This window comes from Medicago truncatula, chromosome 6 (genome assembly GCF_003473485.1).
Source record: "Medicago truncatula cultivar Jemalong A17 chromosome 6, MtrunA17r5.0-ANR, whole genome shotgun sequence".
In the NCBI taxonomy this organism is placed as follows: Eukaryota; Viridiplantae; Streptophyta; class Magnoliopsida; order Fabales; family Fabaceae; genus Medicago; species Medicago truncatula.
The window spans coordinates 14,121,584-14,139,865 of NC_053047.1; the positions used below are offsets into that span (position 1 = coordinate 14,121,584).

Sequence of the window (18,282 nt, forward strand, 5' to 3'; positions counted from 1 at the left end):
AGAAAAAGAGTTTTTAATTGAAATAATAAAAAAGATAATCAATACTATATATATATATTATGTTTGGGTTGGAGCGATGGATTTATGCTTCAATGGCCAAACTCATATACGTTCTACGTAATTTTTGTCTAGATAGGCATGCCTGTGAAACTTTTGTATGCATGACAACCAACATAATTCATTGATTTGATTTGAATTCATTTGATATTTGTGCAGAAAAATCCAAAAAAGAAAACACCTTTTGATAAAAGGTTGAAATCAAGTAATTGAAATACCCTCTCTGATATATGGTTTAAAGAAACGAAACCCTAATTTTTTTTCCTGGCCGATGGCAGGGGAATGAATGAAAGAGGGGGAAACAATGCTTGAATGAGGGAGAGGGAACATTGGTGCGGTAATACAAATTTATGATTAATTAAGGCCATTGGATTAAAATAAATTTAAGGGTTAAGATTTAGAGTAACTCTAAAGTGTTTCTCTTGGAGTCAATGGATCCCTCCTTATATATATATATATATATATATATATATATATATATATATATGCAAATTCTACGGTACACCCAACATATTTGAGTGTACCGGTACACTAGATCCTTAAATTTATAGTTAAATGAGTTATTTTTTGAAGAATAAAAACAAATTGAATATTGCTGAATAGGTTTTAACTATAATTAAAAACAACATTTTTATGCAATGTCTATTACATAGGTTAAAGGGACAAACATGATACATAAATTTAATTTAATTACATTTACTAATAATTATATTTGGTGAGGAATTTTGTGCAACGGAAGAGTTGTTAAAAACTATTTACTTGATGTAAACATTCGATGAAGTTTTTTACTATATAAACTTATCAGACAATTGAACATTTGTTATATGCAAAGTTAAAAAAAAATGGCTGAAATTCTCAAGTTTGTTTATAATGCGACCCTTTTCTTTTCTTTGTATCTTGTTGTATATAATAGTAAACGTAAGCTCATTTTATTCTTTTTTTATCTTAGACAATACATTTCTCTCATATTTAGTAATATTTCTTTATCTTTATTTACAATTACAGTATGGTGTGACACTGATGCCGATTGCCAGGAAAAATTTCCTGGCCCTTCAAAATACCCTATCAAGTGCATGAAGGGTATTTGTAAGTGCGTGATCAACTAAGGTAAAACATAATTCTCTAATCTTTCATGTAATACTTCGACCTTGCAATTTATTTAATCGCATTAGAATCATTTAAAATATATTTCAAATTGAAAAAGGAGTACAAGGGGTACTCCAACAACACAATAAAAGACAAAGCCTTGTAAAAGTGGATCATTTTAAATAGTTACTAAGACTCTAGAAACATCAAAATAATAGGATGAAAATAAGTACACCACACAAAAAATACACCACACATCCTCGACTCAGTTATATTGTACATCATCATTAAATTTCCTTTCAGATCATTCATATGATTTTGATACATGTCAAACTAAGCGTTGACAATTAAACTGGTAAATTATGAAGCCACAAATATTCTCACTAACAATGAGAAAACACCATTTTACTTCTAATGGAGTCTAAATGCTTTAAATTTGCCACAGTCCATAACTTGTGCTAGAATAGACCACTATTGTGGCATTCAACCATGTTCAAAATAATGATAATATTCTTTCTAAAAGATGGGACCAATAATACACCTTGTGAATGCCCATACACACGCTGATGGAATAACATCAATAAAATCTTATGAAATTCTTCATGTATAATCTCTATAAGTCATGGAAACTTGATCCATAAAAATCAATAACTAATCTTTTATGTTTGCACGACAAAGTCATGTTTCTATTTATATTCATATATGTATCCATAGTCGATTGCCATACTTGTAATCATTTTCATCATAATCACAGTTTCCCTAATAATATTTTACCTTTATCTTACTTATAATCCTCATAATCATAATAATCAATGACACACAAAAACCTACACTATTAAAACATCCTTAAATTAACATATAATAAGGCATCATTAACAAATACATTTCTAAAATAGACCGAGGACATAACTATGTTATTAAAAATAAAAAATATATCATCTATGACATATCTTACATAAATAAAATATCATATATAAAAGATGATCCTAATGCTCTTACGCTCATAAATGTATGCAAACAATTAAAATATCACACATATACTATAGACAATATAGTAACAAATATATCTCTTTAGATGATACTCATAACAATAACAAAATAAATCATAGCTACCATTATCTTTTTAATCCTTGGTAGATCTTGGTTCACCCTATATATATTAATCGATAAACTATTTTACCATATTCGTCCCAAATATGTACTAGATTTTTTATTCACTTGAGAATATTGAAAAAAACTAAACAAATGCTCTGATAACTTTAGTATCTACTCAAGTACGCCACAACATGTATAATAAGGAAACAACACCAAATTTGTATGTTGAGATTATTACACACACAAGTCGAAGATCGCACCAAACACGTCTACACAATTCGTAATTTGCAAGATACACGTAAACAATGTTAGATTGAATCTAGGAAAAGGAAAACCAATCTAAGTACCAAAGACATATATATATAAAAAAAATTGTTTCTATACATGGATTTGTTTCCTAGAATTGTTAATTAGATTTTTTGGTTCATCATTAACAACGAGTCTAAAAACAACAGCGCATAATGAAATATAGACAATCCAATTATATAAATCCATCCCAAAATAAGAGGTAACTAGGTTGAATAAACATATCAAACTCAAACAATATGTTATAAAAGTTCCAAAGAAGTTGTATTGTAATTGAAAATTCTGATTGACAAATATAACCTTAAAACCTTAAAGAAAAATATAAATAGAATGGGTAATTTATATTTTAATGAGTATTATCCTCATAACAAGTTATGTGTACAAAATGCATATATAGTAGATGTGTAGGAATGATTCATTTGATATATATATCTCTTATAGTATTATGTGTACGCCTCAAATGGTTTGTCGTCATAAACATATATTTGTGTGTTTGTTTCTATGCATTACCACTTTACAACTTTAAGTTTCTTTTAACATGTGTATTCATACCGAAAGGCTAACATAGATGTTAAGTGTCATTTTTTTCTTCGTGTATTCCGTCAATCTCTTAAATTAATCTATAAAGGATCTGAATGAAACAAAAGTTTCATGTCGGTTTTTAAATAGAAACGTTCATTTATGAATATCGGCTATAACACTTAGCCATCCAAGCTAACGATGCTGGTTCGATTCCCACTACCCACTTATATCCTATTTCTCTATATATTCTACTCAAACCATATTTTCTATTATAAAATCTCACCCCCTATTTTCTACGTGTTTCTTTTCTATTATTTTATGCAGGTTATCCTCGTAACAAGATTGAGGAGTGATATCGATGTGTTTGTGTATGAGGATAAAGTGGATATCTATTATCTCACCTATATTATATTTTTATTTAAAGTTTGTTTGATTATTGTTTATGTTTCAACTGGGTTCTAGTTACTGATATTATATTGTGACATCAGTGCTAAGTTTACTAATTTGATCTTTACTTATTATCTTAGAAACTGAGAAAACATTACATATTTTATTTTATTTTGAGGATAATTGTAATGCTCTAGGAGGCAAAATGTTTTATTTTGAGTTATGACATTATATTTCTTCTTGTCATGATGTGATATTTTAGGCTACATGAAAATTTAAACTCCCAAGTTGATATAAGGCTTTAACAATAGAGATTATTTTTAAAATATAGATCTTATTAAACTTGAAATAAATCTTAACAATGACATTAATATTTTTTTTAAAAATAGGTGTTAATATATTGACAAGGAATAATTTGACAAATAGATAAAACTTCCTGGTTATAAACCTCTAACATTGACTCGAAAATGTTATCTATATATGGATCCTGATGAGCATACTTAAATACTCTTCAGAATTTTAATGTTATAAACTACAAAAAGCATCACCACGAATATAGTTAATATAAACTTTGTAACATATAATACAAAATAAACTTAAATGGTCGGTTCCATGGTTGGTGTGTTAAGCATGGTAAAAACCTCACAATCTACCTAAAGGACCAAATTGGAAAGTGTACCAAATCGTAACAATCAATAAAGTAGTAAGTTTATCGTATCTATAGGGATTGTCGTTCAACTTAGAAATTAGTAATGCTTATTTAAAGAGTAAATAGAAAAGAGATTAAAAAGGGTTGCAGGGTTTAATTACTCTGGCCATTGCGAGATTAGGTTTGTGATTTTAATATTTAACAGTGTTTATGGAATCCTTGAATCCCCCTTTGTATTTGTTGGAATTAACTTGGTAAAACATCATTTTTGTGGTGTCTACTTATAATTTAAGAAACTGGTTTTAGATCTCCTCCTATTTACCCTAACGACAACATGTGCTGTAAGTTAATCTAGATAAAGTTACGGCGTTCTCGGAAGGAAGAATTAGAAAACATGAGGTTTCATACTTCATGTCATTAACTAGAATTAAGAAATAAGAAATTTGAATTGCAATGAAGAGAAGAAGAATTTTGGGTTGTTAATCCTACAAATTTGTACGGATCGATTTTCAAGATTACTGTTACTGATTTTCAATTGAAAGCGTATTAAGAAAAAGCAAGAACGAATTAATCAGACACAAGAAAATGATAACTTAATAAAAACTTCATTAATAGAATCCAAAAAATAAGATTGGATTCATCGTAGAACCCAAATCAAATTGATTTAGTTGCACATGACAACAAACATCATAACAAAACAATAGAAAAATATACCCTACAGAACAGGGGGAGGATGGAGATCCTCTGCCATGGATTCTGATGCTTGACCCTTGCCTTGAACCGTTGGATTTCTTAATGAATAAGAATATGGCAGTTATAATTTAGATAGAATTGTATAGTTACTTTTCTTAGTATAAATATAAGTTTCCATGAGGAAAAAAGTCACAAATCAAATGCATAAATATAACTTTGGATTCAATTCAATACAATTCAAGTTCGTTCTCTGTTTTTTATACATTTATTTGTTTTCTACACATTTCGACAACTTCTATTCTTTTGGATTTGAAGATTGTTTTCTTATTTTATTTAAATAATTTCAAGAAAACCATGAACATTCAAGCATTTATGGGAATGTTAAACACACATATATCCTGAGATTCCTAGTTGATCTTGCAATTAAATTTTCTGTTAACAAGCAGTTGTTTACCAGAAATCACTGTAAACAATGGATCTCTATTTATAGCATATGATTAATTAGGGTTTAAGAGAAGAAAACTGGGCTTTTCCACTGATCCAACTTGGAGAAAACCAAAGAGTGATTTAATAAAAAATCAAACCCGTTGATTATGTTGGTGAATCCTCTAACAGTAAGAACTTCTCACAGTGATAAAATATGAGGTCTCTATAGATTTGACTTTAGGCCCCAAAAATTTCTAGACACAACTATAACAAAATTCATCGATATTAAGTTCACGTCTCTTCATTTATTGAAAGTCCATGAGTTTAATATTATTCTTCATCATAGTGTCAATTCACGGGCTTATTTTACCACTATGTGACACACAAAGATATTCTTATCCTAGATGCTTTGCATTATTGTACTATTTTCCACCTAGATGCTTTGCAAAGTTTGGATTATTGTACTGTTTTCCATTTATGTATGTGCAAGTGACAAAAAAGTACTTCTTTTTCTTCACCAATGATTTACCACCTTATGTTAATTTGACACAGTTGCTTTCTTTTTTACCTCTTAAGCATACTTTGTAGACCATAATTTTGCAGCTGAAACGCTGCTTTATTTTATAATACATCAAGATTCGCTGCGGTTGGAATATCCTAAGTTCACTTAGTCAGCAAATCAATGACCGATTGATCAAGATTTGACAATGCAAATTTTAAGCTCAACAATTTGGATATTCGAAAACAAAATGAAAATCAGCATATTTAGTAAACGGAAGAAACTCAATCTTACGATTACCAATGCATTGACTGCGTGAATGCCAAAATATCCATTTAGGGGTGGTGCAAGTTATGTAACTTAGCATAATGTCAATTCATTCACAAACTCAACAATATTCTTATGAGAACTTCCATCCTCACCAACAGAAATCCTAGCCAAATTCTTCCATTTCATAGCATTCTTCTTCATTGCATCTCCCTTTTCAATCTCCATTATTTCCTTTAAGCAATCCATAATTGTTTCCCTTCTAACTACACCTTTCTCATCAGCATGAGCTTTGACTCCAATTTTCCAAACATCAACAATAAACTTTGCATTTGTGATTTGATCTGTCCAAAGTGGCATTGCAATCACCAGAACTCCAACACTCAAAGCTTCCAATGTCGAGTTCCAACCACAATGTGTTACAAAACAACCAACAGCTTCATGTGTTAACACTTGTAGTTGTGAACACCAATTGACAATTAAACCTTTCTCTATCGATGACTCCAACATTTCCTTTGGAACTTTACTCTTTTCTGAATCTCTAACAACCCATAGGAAATACATTCCACAATCTCTTAATCCATAAGCCATTTCCTTTGTTTGGTCTTCACTAAGACCAGCCAAGCTCCCAAAAGAAACATACACAACTGAGTCTTTTGGTTTATTATCCAGCCATTTGATGCAAGCTTCTGAATTTGGACCAAAAGTGCTTATCCCATAGTCATTGTCATCTTCAAGTCTTTTGTCTAAAAACATAGATGGAATGCATGGTCCTATTGTTTTTAATCGCCATTTCTTCGCCATCCAATCCACAACCTAAATAAAATTTTCATATTAGATTTCAATCATCAAATATCAAAATTACTTGTAAAGGTTTATAAAAAAAAAAAAAAAACGCAATTTTATCGACCACGTTAGCATGTGTTCTGATTTCGCGGTGATTGCAAAATTTGTCCGCAATTCTCTATAATATTAAGGATCATGACCAAAGTTATAAATTAAAATGTCTAACTATTTAAAAGTTATTGCGATTTAAAACATTGCTTCTGAATATTATCGCAACCGCTTATATAATATCTACAAAAGCCTAATAAATTTGTAGATATTATATAAGTTTAGTATTACAGACTTTTGATCGAAGGTGTATCTGGTGTCTGACATATATTGATGTCCGACACTCATAAAACATGTGATTACATTCGATCTATTAATTTTATGATATTATTACCGATATTAAATTGTAAATGATTGTGTCATATCCGTGTTTGTGTCATTACTTCATAGAATATAAGTAAATCACTTACCTCTGGCTCAAGTTCATAAAACGTGTTGACAAGAACCCAATCAACTTGATCAATCTTGGAAAATTGGTTTGTAAGAATATCAAAGTAACCAGGATAGGTTCCATATTGATACAAGAAAGAAGGCAAATCAGCATCTTGAAGCGTTGGCAATCCAGGTAACACAATTTCACTCTTCGAAATCGGCAACTCAATCCATTTCATAAAAGCATGAAAATTTATGGTATTAACAGAACAAGCTTGAGTTAAGAAAACAGCAACAGGGATTTCAAAACTCTTAGAGACATCAAAAGTCCAATTTAAGAAAGCATCATAGACAACACAATCAACAGGGTTGTTTGAACTTTGAAGTTTATGAAGAAGCTGAGAAAGTGATTTTGGTCCAACTTTCCAGAAAGTGTCTTTGTAAGATTCCATGTTTTCTGCTGATGACATTCCTCCATTGTCATAACCATCTGAAATGCTTTCAGTTTCAATTGAATTGAGATCAATGTTGTTGTTGATTTTGTTCCAAATGGAAATGGTGTTCACTAGTGTTATTTTTACTCCTTTTTGGGATAAACGTTTCGAGAATTGAAGCATAGGGTTTATGTGACCTTGTAATGGATATGGAAACACTAAGATGTGTGGTGCATGTTTTTTGCTTTTATTCTCCATTGATTTTTGTGGTGTCTCTTTTCTTCTGGAATGTGTTTATATATGAAGAAGGGTGTAAAAGTAATAGACATAATGATATTCTAATCAATGAATGCATTGAACAAAAAAGATAGCAAAGCATCAAGTGATTGTGACCTTTCCATGTAGGATTTTGACCTTTTCCTAATGTGGTGTGGCACATAAGATGATGTGAAGGTATAAGAATATTCATCATGTATAAGATTATGAATATAAATCATTTTCCTCTTTTAATATAATATAGACTAATTAAGTAATACAAATTTTTTATGGTAACCATATAAGCAAAATGGAAACGCAATTGGAAACTTATACTATTGACTATTCAGTATTCATGATTGGTAAAAACTCAAGGAGAAATCAAACCTTACAACACATGCATCCAAAACGACTCAAGTTCCTCATATTTTCAAAGTGTATGATAAAAAATGACTTAGATTATTATGCATCACCAACATCGAGCATTTCAATAGAAGGAAGGACAACAATGCCAACTTGGGGAAACTTTTTTTATATTGTAGCAAAAGATGTTCAATACAAGGAGGATAATTCTCAAAAATTACGGTGACAAGACCAAGAACAGGTCGCCGTAGCAAGACTATGAGCAAGCGTGTTTGTTTGTTGCCTAATAAACTTCACGTTAAAGCTAATTCAATATTAATAGAAGATATAATAGTGTACTTGTCGAAAAAGTACGGTAAAGAGAATTAGGGTTTTCTTTGTATATTAGGGTTTTAGACTGATTATTGGATACCTGAGAGTGTTCTCAAGGGTGGTATTTATAGCCAGGGCCGTCCCTGAGAATTCGGAGGCTCGGCTCTGGAAATGAAAAGAGGCCAGTGATAAAATCAAAACATAATTTTTTTTAAAAGAGCAATGTTCTATTTATATTTTTTAAAAGATAAATACAAGGTGCCGTATATATGCGGTACACCCAGAGGTGAAAATGACTACCGTATACATGAGGAACCCCCACCTAACACCAAAATCAAGAGGAACTAATTCTAATAATCCTAAAAGAGGCTCATCCTTTTGAGGGAATGAAATAATCTTAGGGGGCCTAAGAGATATTAAGGGGGCCTAAAAAGAAACCACCATTATACTGGTATAAAAAAAAAATGAGGCCCATCTTTGAGGGAGGCCCAGCTCGTTTGAGCTGTTTGCACCCCCTCAGGGACGCCCCTGTTTATAGCCTTCTATGGACTTGGGTTTCGGTTGCTTAGTCTCTAAGTAATAGGGGTATTTATGTATTTAGGGGCGGTTTCTAGAAGATTCTAGAGATTATTGAGGCGGCGCCGTGGGTAATGCGCACCCGGGGCCCTAGGGCTTCTTTTAAGGGTGTTAAGGCCTTCTTGAGGGGTCTAAAAGCCCTTTTGGAGGTCTTTCAGGTCCTTAGGAATATTATGACGGTCCACAGCCCCCAAGCACAAGTCTTGGTACAAGGCGTGGTGCTTTTAAAGCTTAAGAATTCTTTTTAATACTTTCAGGCAAGTTCTGAAGGTTCAAGAGGGTGACGTCCTTTAGGAGGGCGCGCCTAAACCCAATAACCCTTTTGGAAAACCTTTTAGGTCCTTACGAAGGGCGTTTAAGACCTTTCCGAGGATTTCTAAGCTTAGAAGAATATTATGACGGTCCATAAACATACACAAAAAATTGGACTAGAAACAAATAGAGCAATATTTTTTTGCTTTTTGATAGAGATTTGCTTATTTTGCTACTGTGCTAAATTCTTGTAGGTTACCATTGTACAACAAAGGAGAGATTAAGTTTTTTCCGTGGACAATTGAAAATGAAAAAGAACCAAAAGTAATCATATTTAAATTGGAAATGAAATCGGAAATTGCAAAAGTAATAAAGACATATAATAAAGTTAAAGTTCCTATTTCCTATGCTTTTTAAGAAAAGTAACTGAAAGGTTTAAGACTTAAGGTCTTTTTAAAAAAATGTTTAATTAATTTCATCAATATAAAAAGTTTTAAAAAACTCACTATAAAATTATTTAAATATATGAAATTAATTATATATATAATTGTACTTGGCGAAAAAGTACGGTAAAGAGAATTAGGGTTTTCTCAGTATATTAGGGTTTTAGACTGATTATTGGATTCCTGAGAGTGTTCTCAAGGATGGTATAAAATTATGAAACTCCTTGATGAGGGACCTAACAGTGTGTACCAAAGTATGGGAATCTGACTCAAATATCTTGTTGTCCCAACCTTTATCAGCAGCTAAACCAATAGCGGTTTGGGTTTGAGCGAGTCTAGACTTGGGTAGTTACTGACAAATTTGAAATCAATGTCAAAAATTAAGATTTCCCTTTAAGATTTCAATGCCAAAAATTGTTCTAGATTTTAAATTATTCTTGAGATTTCAATGCCAAAAATTGTTCTAAATTTTAAATTATAAGGTTAATAGTGCTTTACCTCCCTATAATATATGTCATTTTCGGTTTTCCATCCTGTAAAATTTTTTGTTTAGTTTTCGTCCTTGTAATTTGAAGATTTTTTGGTTTTAGACCTTCATGGAAAATTCGCCCCTTGTAATTTGAGAAAATTTCGGTTTATGCCCCAAAAATTTGAGCAAATTTTGGTTTACCCCCCTGTTAATTTGAGTGAATTTCGGTTTAGCCCCCTGACATATCGTCGATTTTGTACTGTCAAAATACATGAAGGTCCAAAACCAAAAATCTTCAAATTACAAGGACGAAAACCAAACAAAATTTTTTACAGGGTGGAAAACCGAATTGTCTATATTACAGGGGGGTAAAGCACTATTAACCCTAAATTATACTTAAGATTTCATTTTGATTTGGTCATAAAGATTTCATTGTGTAAAACACAGATTTTTGAGCTTTTTAAATCTAAGCTAATTTCCACCGTGTCATGCATATTCCAATATTTTTAGTTATGAATTTAAAGTTGGACTTGCATGTGTTCCACATATGACTATTACAAGTGATAGATGGGCGAGTCGTTGTCTTCGGATGTTTAGTTTCTCTGCTCAGCATTTTTAGTTTCCCTCTTCAAAAACGCCTATTTCGCAACACTCTTCACCACTTTTTCCCCTCTATCTTTCTATAGCTCTCTCACCTACTTTGAATTCTCTATTACTATGATGGCACCAGAATCATTAATCTACAACTTCGTAGTTTGCGAAAAAATTGTTGACATCGAATGTACCGTCACCAAATTACCCTGTGAATTTCTCAGAGTCATCACCATATAGATGTCATGACGTCGAAGATTTCATTGGATAATCCGATGATGCTGCAGTTGGCGACAACGATTTTGTCGCGAACGACGAAATCATAGACCAATGCTTATGGTGTCATCATTGTAAGCTTCCAAAAGATATTTTTAGAAAGATTTAAAATTAGTGTAGACCAATGCTTGTGGTGTCCAAAAGAAGCGTGTTTCTAGAAGCAGATATTAGCGGTTTGTACTTAGTGTGTTCCGTAAGAATGTTGTTGTAACATTTAAGGAAACATCTGATCTGCTTCAGAATATTTGTGTTGAAATTTCATGATTCAGCTGGATGTCAAGCCCTATTTGTGCATCAAGCTCATTATGCATTCAGACTATATAAAGGAAGACTCAAGACCTTATTATTTGTCTTTGAAGCCACAATTTACAAAAGAATCAATTAAGCTTTTAGTCTGTCTTTGTTTTGTGAGCCCCTCTCATATCTCCTTGATATTAGAGTTTGACTTTGTAGCTGAGTTGTAAATCTCTAAATCTCTCAAAGCTTGTAAGCAAGAGTTAATTCTTAGTTTAGGAGAGTGTCTCCATTTCTGTTGTTACTTTTAGGACGATCATTGGGATTGTGATTAAGAGAAAGTGAGTAGGGGATCTCATATCTAGGACTAGGAGTGCCTTAGGTAGAAATTAGACGGGTAATGATTAAGTGAGAATCTATTAGACTGGCGGTTTTTATGTATGCTTCGAGTTGATACCACTATAGTGAATTTCCTTCCTAGCATGGTAGCCCCCAGACATAAGTGAAGTTTCACCGAATTGGATTAATAAACATCTTGTGTCTTTTTACATCCTGCCTTATTTATCATTTGTTATTGGTGTTATCACGAAGTCTTGACATCTTTCTCGACATCATACTTGTCCTCACATCGTGTATAACATCTTTACTGCGTGCCAAAATTTCAAATATCCATCATCATTAGGCTGAAGAACATGCCTTGTGATTAAATTGTCGATTGTAGGTAAACGATTACCAAGCAAATGCCAACCAAAAAGATTGGACTTCAAGGTGACCTCCTTGTTCCAAATTGCGCTTATGTGATCGACAACCAAGATATTAGCCGACGATAAAATATAATTATAAGCACTTGTAACATTAAAATTGTTGGAATCCTGTAAATGTCAAAGCCACCTCTCGGAAAGATTTGGTTGCAAAACAATATTAATTAAAATCTCATAACACTCCCGAACCTGCACCTCCTCCAAAGATAAAAACATACGCCTCCACCTCCACTTGGATTTATTCAATGGTGTTGTCTTAAAATCATAGAGTGTCTTCTTCTTCAAGGTATCAAATTCGATTATCCTCAATATCAATTTAAATGAGTTAGTTTAGCTTAGTAAAAAAAACAATAAAACCGAGAAAAAGTATAAAGTTGCTCCCCATAAAATGAAGTGTTAAGATTGAGTCGTCCAAATTTCATCTTTATATAGCCACCCAAGTACCCTTGGTATAACCAAGCAACATTCAAATTCATCTTACACTCTCTCTTCCAGAAAGAATATGGATAATGAAGAAACAAAACCAATAAGATTTGGAATCCTTGGTTGTGCAGAAATAACTCGCAAAGTTTCAAGAGCCATAAACCTTTCACCAAAAGCAACTCTCTACGCAATTGGGAGCCGTTCATTAAAAAAAGCAACAAAATTTGCAGCTTCAAACAACTTCCCTTCTCATGCCAAAGTATACGGCTCATACAACGCCGTATTAGACGATCCAGACGTCGACGTTGTCTACATTCCGCTTCCGACTAGCCTGCACCTTCATTGGGCAGTTCTTGCTGCTCAGAAGAAGAAACACTTGTTGCTTCATAAGCCAGTTGCTTTAAATGTTGGTGAACTTGATAAAATTCTTCTTGTGAATCTAATGGATTGCAATATATGAATCTACTCTGTCCTAGGATTGAAAAAATGTTTCAGTTTATATCTGATCCTAATCTTTTTGGTTCCCTTCAATTGGTATGATTCATCCATCCTTTCCCATGTTTAAATTTTTGCTAAAATTCTATATTTTATAACCATAATTTTTGTCTAAAATTCTTCTTGTATGTATATTGTACATGACGTACTAGAAAATAACCTTAAAATTTACAATATATATGTATATATATTTTAAAATGCTAGATAAGAAATAAAAATTAATTGAATATTGGTGAATAGATTTTAACTATAATTACAAGCAACATTTTTATGTAATGTCTATTACATAGGTTAAAGGGACAGACATGATACATTTAATAATAATTATATTTAGTGAGAAATTTTGTGCAACGGAAGAATTGTTAAAAACTATTTACTTGATGTAAACATTGGATGAAGCTTTTTACTTTATAAAGTGATCAGACAATTCAACATCTCTTATATGCAAAGTTAAAAAAAAATGGCTGAAATTCTCAAATTTGTTTATATTGCGATCCTTTTTGTTTCTTTGTATCTTGTTGATCGTAAGCTCATCCTATTTTTTATTTTTTTTTAACTTAAGACTACATATTATATTTAGTAATATTTCTTTATCTTCTTTTACATTACAGTAGGGTGTGTCACTGATGCTGATTGCAAGGATAAATTTCCTGGCAATAAATATCCTATAAAGTGCATCAACGGTATATGTAAGTCCGTGCCCAACTAAGGTAAAACATACTTCTTTGATCTTTCATTTAATTCTTCGACCTTGCAATTTATTTAATCGCTTTAAAATCATTTTAAATATATTATTTTAGTGGAATATATTTCAAATTGAAAAAGGAGTACAAGGGGTACTCCAACAACACAATAAAATCCAAAGCCCTGTAAAAGGGGTCATTTTAAATAGGAACTAAGACTCTAGAAACATCACAATAATGCGATGAAAATAATTACACCACACAAAAAATAGACCACACATCCTCGACTCAAACATATTATAGACCATCATTAAATTTCCTTTCAACTCATTCATATGTATTTGATGCATGTCAAACTAACCGTTGATAATTAAATTGGTAGTTTATGATGCCACAAATGCTCTTACTAACAATGTGAAAGATCCCCGTGAGCTTAACTCAGTTGGTAGGGATATTGCATATTATATGCAAGGCCGGAGTTCAAACCCCGGACACTCTACTTCTCCACAATTAAATTGTATGAGCTCTAACCACTAGGCTACTTGACCAAAAAAAAAAAAAAACACAATGTGAAAGCACTATGTTACTTCTAATGGAGTCTAAATGCTTTTAAGTTTATCATAGTCCATAATTTGGGCTAGAATAGACCACTATAGTGGCATTTAGCCATGTTCAAATAATGATAATATCTTTTCTAAAAGATGGGACCAATAAATACATTTATGTTTGCACGACAAATTCATGTTTTTATTTTTATTCATATCCATAACCTTTGTTGATTATCATACTTGTAATCTATTTCATTATAATCATAGTTTCCCTAACAATATTTTATCTTTATCTAACTTATATCCTCATGATCATAATAATCAATGATCACACAAAATCCTACAATATAAAAACATGGGTCAATAATGCTTTACTCTCCTGAAAAACATGATCATAAGTATTTTTTTCTTTCAAAATACCGCCTAGGATATCTGACAATGTATATTCGTTGATGTGGCACGTTAAATTACCTTTTTCTAATTACTTGGAGCGTTGACCGTATAATTAATTTTGTTTTTCAATTTTTTATGGGTACAAGTGGCATTTGTGCCTTTCAATTCATATATTAATTTAGAAATATAAAAAAAAAATCAAAATTTGAAAATTAATTTCCGAAAATTAAAAAAAAAACGAAAAAATTTCATATTTTTTTCGAAAGTAAGAAGTTTTAATTATAAAAAAAAAATGAAAAATTCTAGAACTTAATATATATCAAAATTTTTTAAAATAGTTAGGAAATATATTTCAAAAATTAGAAAAACAAATTTGAAATTAAAAAACAGTTAAGATTCTTCTCTTGAAATTAAAAAGTTCATTTTTTTTATACAAAAAAAAAAAAAAATTTGAAAATATTCTTCAGTGATGTTCTTATCGATTTTTGACGGCGATCTAGAGAAAACGCAACATGAGAGCGCCACCGTCAAATCTCCAATTGTTGATTCAATCAGTGGATTTCTTTTGTATGTAAGCTTTCAACTTTTCAATTGTTACTTTCGATTGGTAATAAAGCAATCTAAAATGTTCATCACCGTTCCTAAATCCTAAGATTCAAAGATTGCGAAACGGTTTGGCCTTCCTGTTATTGTTCTCTGTTGCGAATGTACAGACTTTTGCGCCTGCTGCTTCCTCCAAATACACTGATATTGATTCTTCAATTAGAGATCGCGCAGCCGCGCTAATGCCCCGGTGCATTACAAAGGCTGAACCACACATGTCTCAAACCTAGAATCGGTTTGGTGAATTGAAGCCAGGCCACTGATGGCATACACGTGCTCCTGGCCGTGTGTGTCCGACACCGTTCCCGTTTCTACAGTCACAGCAATTATGCAGCAACCATCTTCTTCACCAAATGTGCATCATAATTCTTTACCAACTATGACATTTGTAACAGCCCTAGCGGGATAGAGAGTTGTCGACGACAAACCATGCCCTACTCCATATATCAAGGGTGATGCTTTGAGCATCAAAATATGTCAGGAGGAGTATCATAGAGGACTACAAGACTGCAATAATGAGTTGAGGGCGCGTTTGACCCTTAACAAAAGGATACAAACCATATTTTGCACGTCATCTAAGCATCAATATTGGAAAGCTATGGAAAACATCGGCAGGATGGAAAATGGTGACTCTAGGCAAAGACTATTATGACTTTCACTTTGACTCGACGGATGACCTTAGAAAAATATGGGCAGCACGCACGGTGAGCCTCGAGCCTGGTTTATTACGGTTTTCACAATGGGCGAAAGACTTCAAATATCTTGCTCAGAAACAGACTCATGTTTCACTTTGGATTCGATTGGTGGAGGTACCACAGGAATATTGGCGAGAGAGAATTTTGAAGGAAATAGCAAGTGCGATAAGTACAGCGATTGACATTGATGGACCGACGCGAAATCGTACCTTTGGACATTATGCAAGAATTTTAGTGGACATTGATCTTTCAAAGTTGAGGTCCAATATGAGCGGAGACCGTTGTTTTGTCATCACTGATCTCTATTGGGCACAATGTCTCCGCTTGTCGTTGGTTAGATCCGCAACCACCAAAGGGCAAGTATGAACGAGGAAAACAATTTGTTGTAGCCGAGGCAGGCCCTCATAAGCCTACTCGGCAGAGCAGCAACAACAATGATGTGGGTGCTTCAACGTCGGCTGACAAGTGCCAGAAAGTAGTATTTCAAATGATTATTTACGGCACGTTTGTTACTTGTTTCACAAGTTATTCAGGGAAAAGCCGAGAGAAAAGTGATTATTGACCTATTACGCTTTATTCATCTTACTCTACCTATTTGTGTAGGAATTGAGTGCCAAAACATCAAGCAAGGACCAAAAAGAACAAAAGTGGGCAAAAGCTACTTCGCCTGGCGCGAAGAAATCCTGCCAGGCGAAATATTTCGCCAGGCGAGACAATGGCGAGCAGTTATAGAGAGTTGGAAAAACAAGACAAGAACACTTCGCCATGGCGAGCAGAAATTCCGCCAGGCGAAATATTTCGCCAGACGAGACAAAAGGCGAGCAGTTACAGAGAGTTGGAAAAACAGGACAAGAACACTTCGCCATGGCGAGCAGAAATTTCGCCAGGCGAAAAAAGGCGGTTTCATCTGATCAAAGTGACGTGGCAGAAATTACATTACCACTTTTAAGTTTCTTTTAACATATGTATTCGTACTAAAAGGCTGACATAGATGTTATGTGCCATTTTTTTTTTCTTCATGTATTTCATCTATATATCTCTTAAATTACTCTATAAAGGATCTGAATGAAACAAATGTTTCACGTTCGGTTTTTAAATAGAAACATTCATATATGAATGTCGACTATAACCCTTAGTCATCCAAGCTAACGATGCAGGTTCGATTCCCACTACCCGCTTTTATCCTATTTCTCTGTATATTCTACTCAAACATATATTTTTCTATTATAACATCTCACCCCCTATTTTCTACATGTTTCTTTTCTATTATTATATGCAGGTTATCCTCATAACAAGATTGAGGAGCGATATCAATGTGCTTATGTATGAGAATAAAGTTTATATTTATTATCTCACCTATATTATATTTTTATTTAAAGTTTGTTTGATTATTGTTTATGTTTAAATTAGGTTCTAGTCTTTGATATTGTGACATCGGTACCAAGTTTAATAATTTGATTTTGACTTATTATCTTGGAAACTAAGAAAACATTACATATTTTATTTTATTTTGAGATAATTGTAAGGCTCTAAGAATGCAAAATATTTTATTTTCAGTGATGACATTAAATTTCAACTTGTCATGATGTGATATTTTAGGCTACATGAAAATTAAAACTCCCAAGTCCATATAAGGCTTTAACAATAGAGATTAGATCTTCAAAATATAGATCTTATTAAACTTGTAATAAGTATTAAGAATAATGTGAATAAACTTTAAAAAATAGGTGTTAATACATTGACAAGGAATAATTTGACAAATAAATAAAACTTCCTAGTTATAAACCTCTAACTTTGACTCGAAACTCCAATGTTATCTATATATGGATCCTTAGTATATAAATAGTTTCTCTTGTTTAGAGACATTACTGGCAGTTATAGTTTAGATAGGATTGTACAGTTATTTTCCTTAGTATATAAATAGAAGTTTCCATGAGGAAAAAAGGTTCACAATATTAAAGTAGTTTTAGTATTAAAAGAATGTATTAGAGGTGTAAATCTCGAACAGTTTTCTACAGTGCAGTAGTTATTCGCACATTTGTAGATGTGCTTGTTTTATCCTGGAGGCAGTGTGGTTGGTAGTCTTCCTTGCACAATTTTAGGCAGTGCCACGAAACGTCGTAAAGAGAGGGACCTGGTGGCGACTCAACCTAGTAACAACTTCGGTAAATATTCTTTTTCAAAATAAGAATTTGGAAATCCAAATACAAAGTTTTGGAAATC

General features: G+C 32.5%; 2 protein-coding genes and 2 long non-coding RNA genes across 4 annotated transcripts; 3 read left to right on the forward strand and 1 right to left on the reverse strand.

Moving 5' to 3' along the window:
- Nucleotides 1-820: 820 nt before the first annotated feature.
- Nucleotides 821-3,709, forward strand: LOC25496194 (uncharacterized). The gene is made up of 3 exons (XR_003012852.2): nucleotides 821-975; nucleotides 1,063-1,164; nucleotides 3,391-3,709. It is a non-coding gene; the product is annotated as an uncharacterized lncRNA (long non-coding RNA).
- A 2,249-nt stretch (nucleotides 3,710-5,958) lies between these two features.
- Nucleotides 5,959-7,999, reverse strand: LOC25496195 (UDP-glycosyltransferase 74G1). Its single transcript, XM_013596468.3, has 2 exons — nucleotides 7,292-7,999; nucleotides 5,959-6,803 (listed from the first exon to the last, which is right to left on the reverse strand). The coding sequence occupies exons 1-2, from the start codon at nucleotides 7,943-7,945 to the stop codon at nucleotides 6,081-6,083; spliced, it is 1,377 nt and encodes a 458-aa protein (XP_013451922.1). The 5' UTR covers nucleotides 7,946-7,999; the 3' UTR covers nucleotides 5,959-6,080.
- A 4,666-nt stretch (nucleotides 8,000-12,665) lies between these two features.
- Nucleotides 12,666-13,109, forward strand: LOC120580905 (uncharacterized oxidoreductase At4g09670). The gene has a single exon (XM_039835135.1). It carries the CDS (start codon nucleotides 12,722-12,724, stop codon nucleotides 13,100-13,102), a length of 381 nt encoding a protein of 126 aa, XP_039691069.1. The 5' UTR covers nucleotides 12,666-12,721; the 3' UTR covers nucleotides 13,103-13,109.
- Nucleotides 13,110-13,506: 397 nt separating this feature from the next.
- LOC25496197 (uncharacterized) lies at nucleotides 13,507-17,578 on the forward strand. The gene is made up of 3 exons (XR_003013026.2): nucleotides 13,507-13,661; nucleotides 13,749-13,847; nucleotides 17,339-17,578. It is a non-coding gene; the product is annotated as an uncharacterized lncRNA (long non-coding RNA).
- The last annotated feature ends 704 nt before the right edge of the window (nucleotides 17,579-18,282 follow it).

Excerpts from the sequence above, each read along its gene's own strand:
- LOC25496195 (XM_013596468.3), bottom strand. The coding sequence starts at position 7,945 with ATGGAGAATAAAAGCAAAAAACATGCACCACACATCTTAGTGTTTCCA. Across the intron at positions 6,804-7,291 it reads TTTATGAACTTGAGCCAGAG|GTTGTGGATTGGATGGCGAA; the intron begins GTAAGTGATTTA and ends AATTTTATTTAG.
- LOC120580905 (XM_039835135.1), top strand. The coding sequence starts at position 12,722 with ATGGATAATGAAGAAACAAAACCAATAAGATTTGGAATCCTTGGTTGT.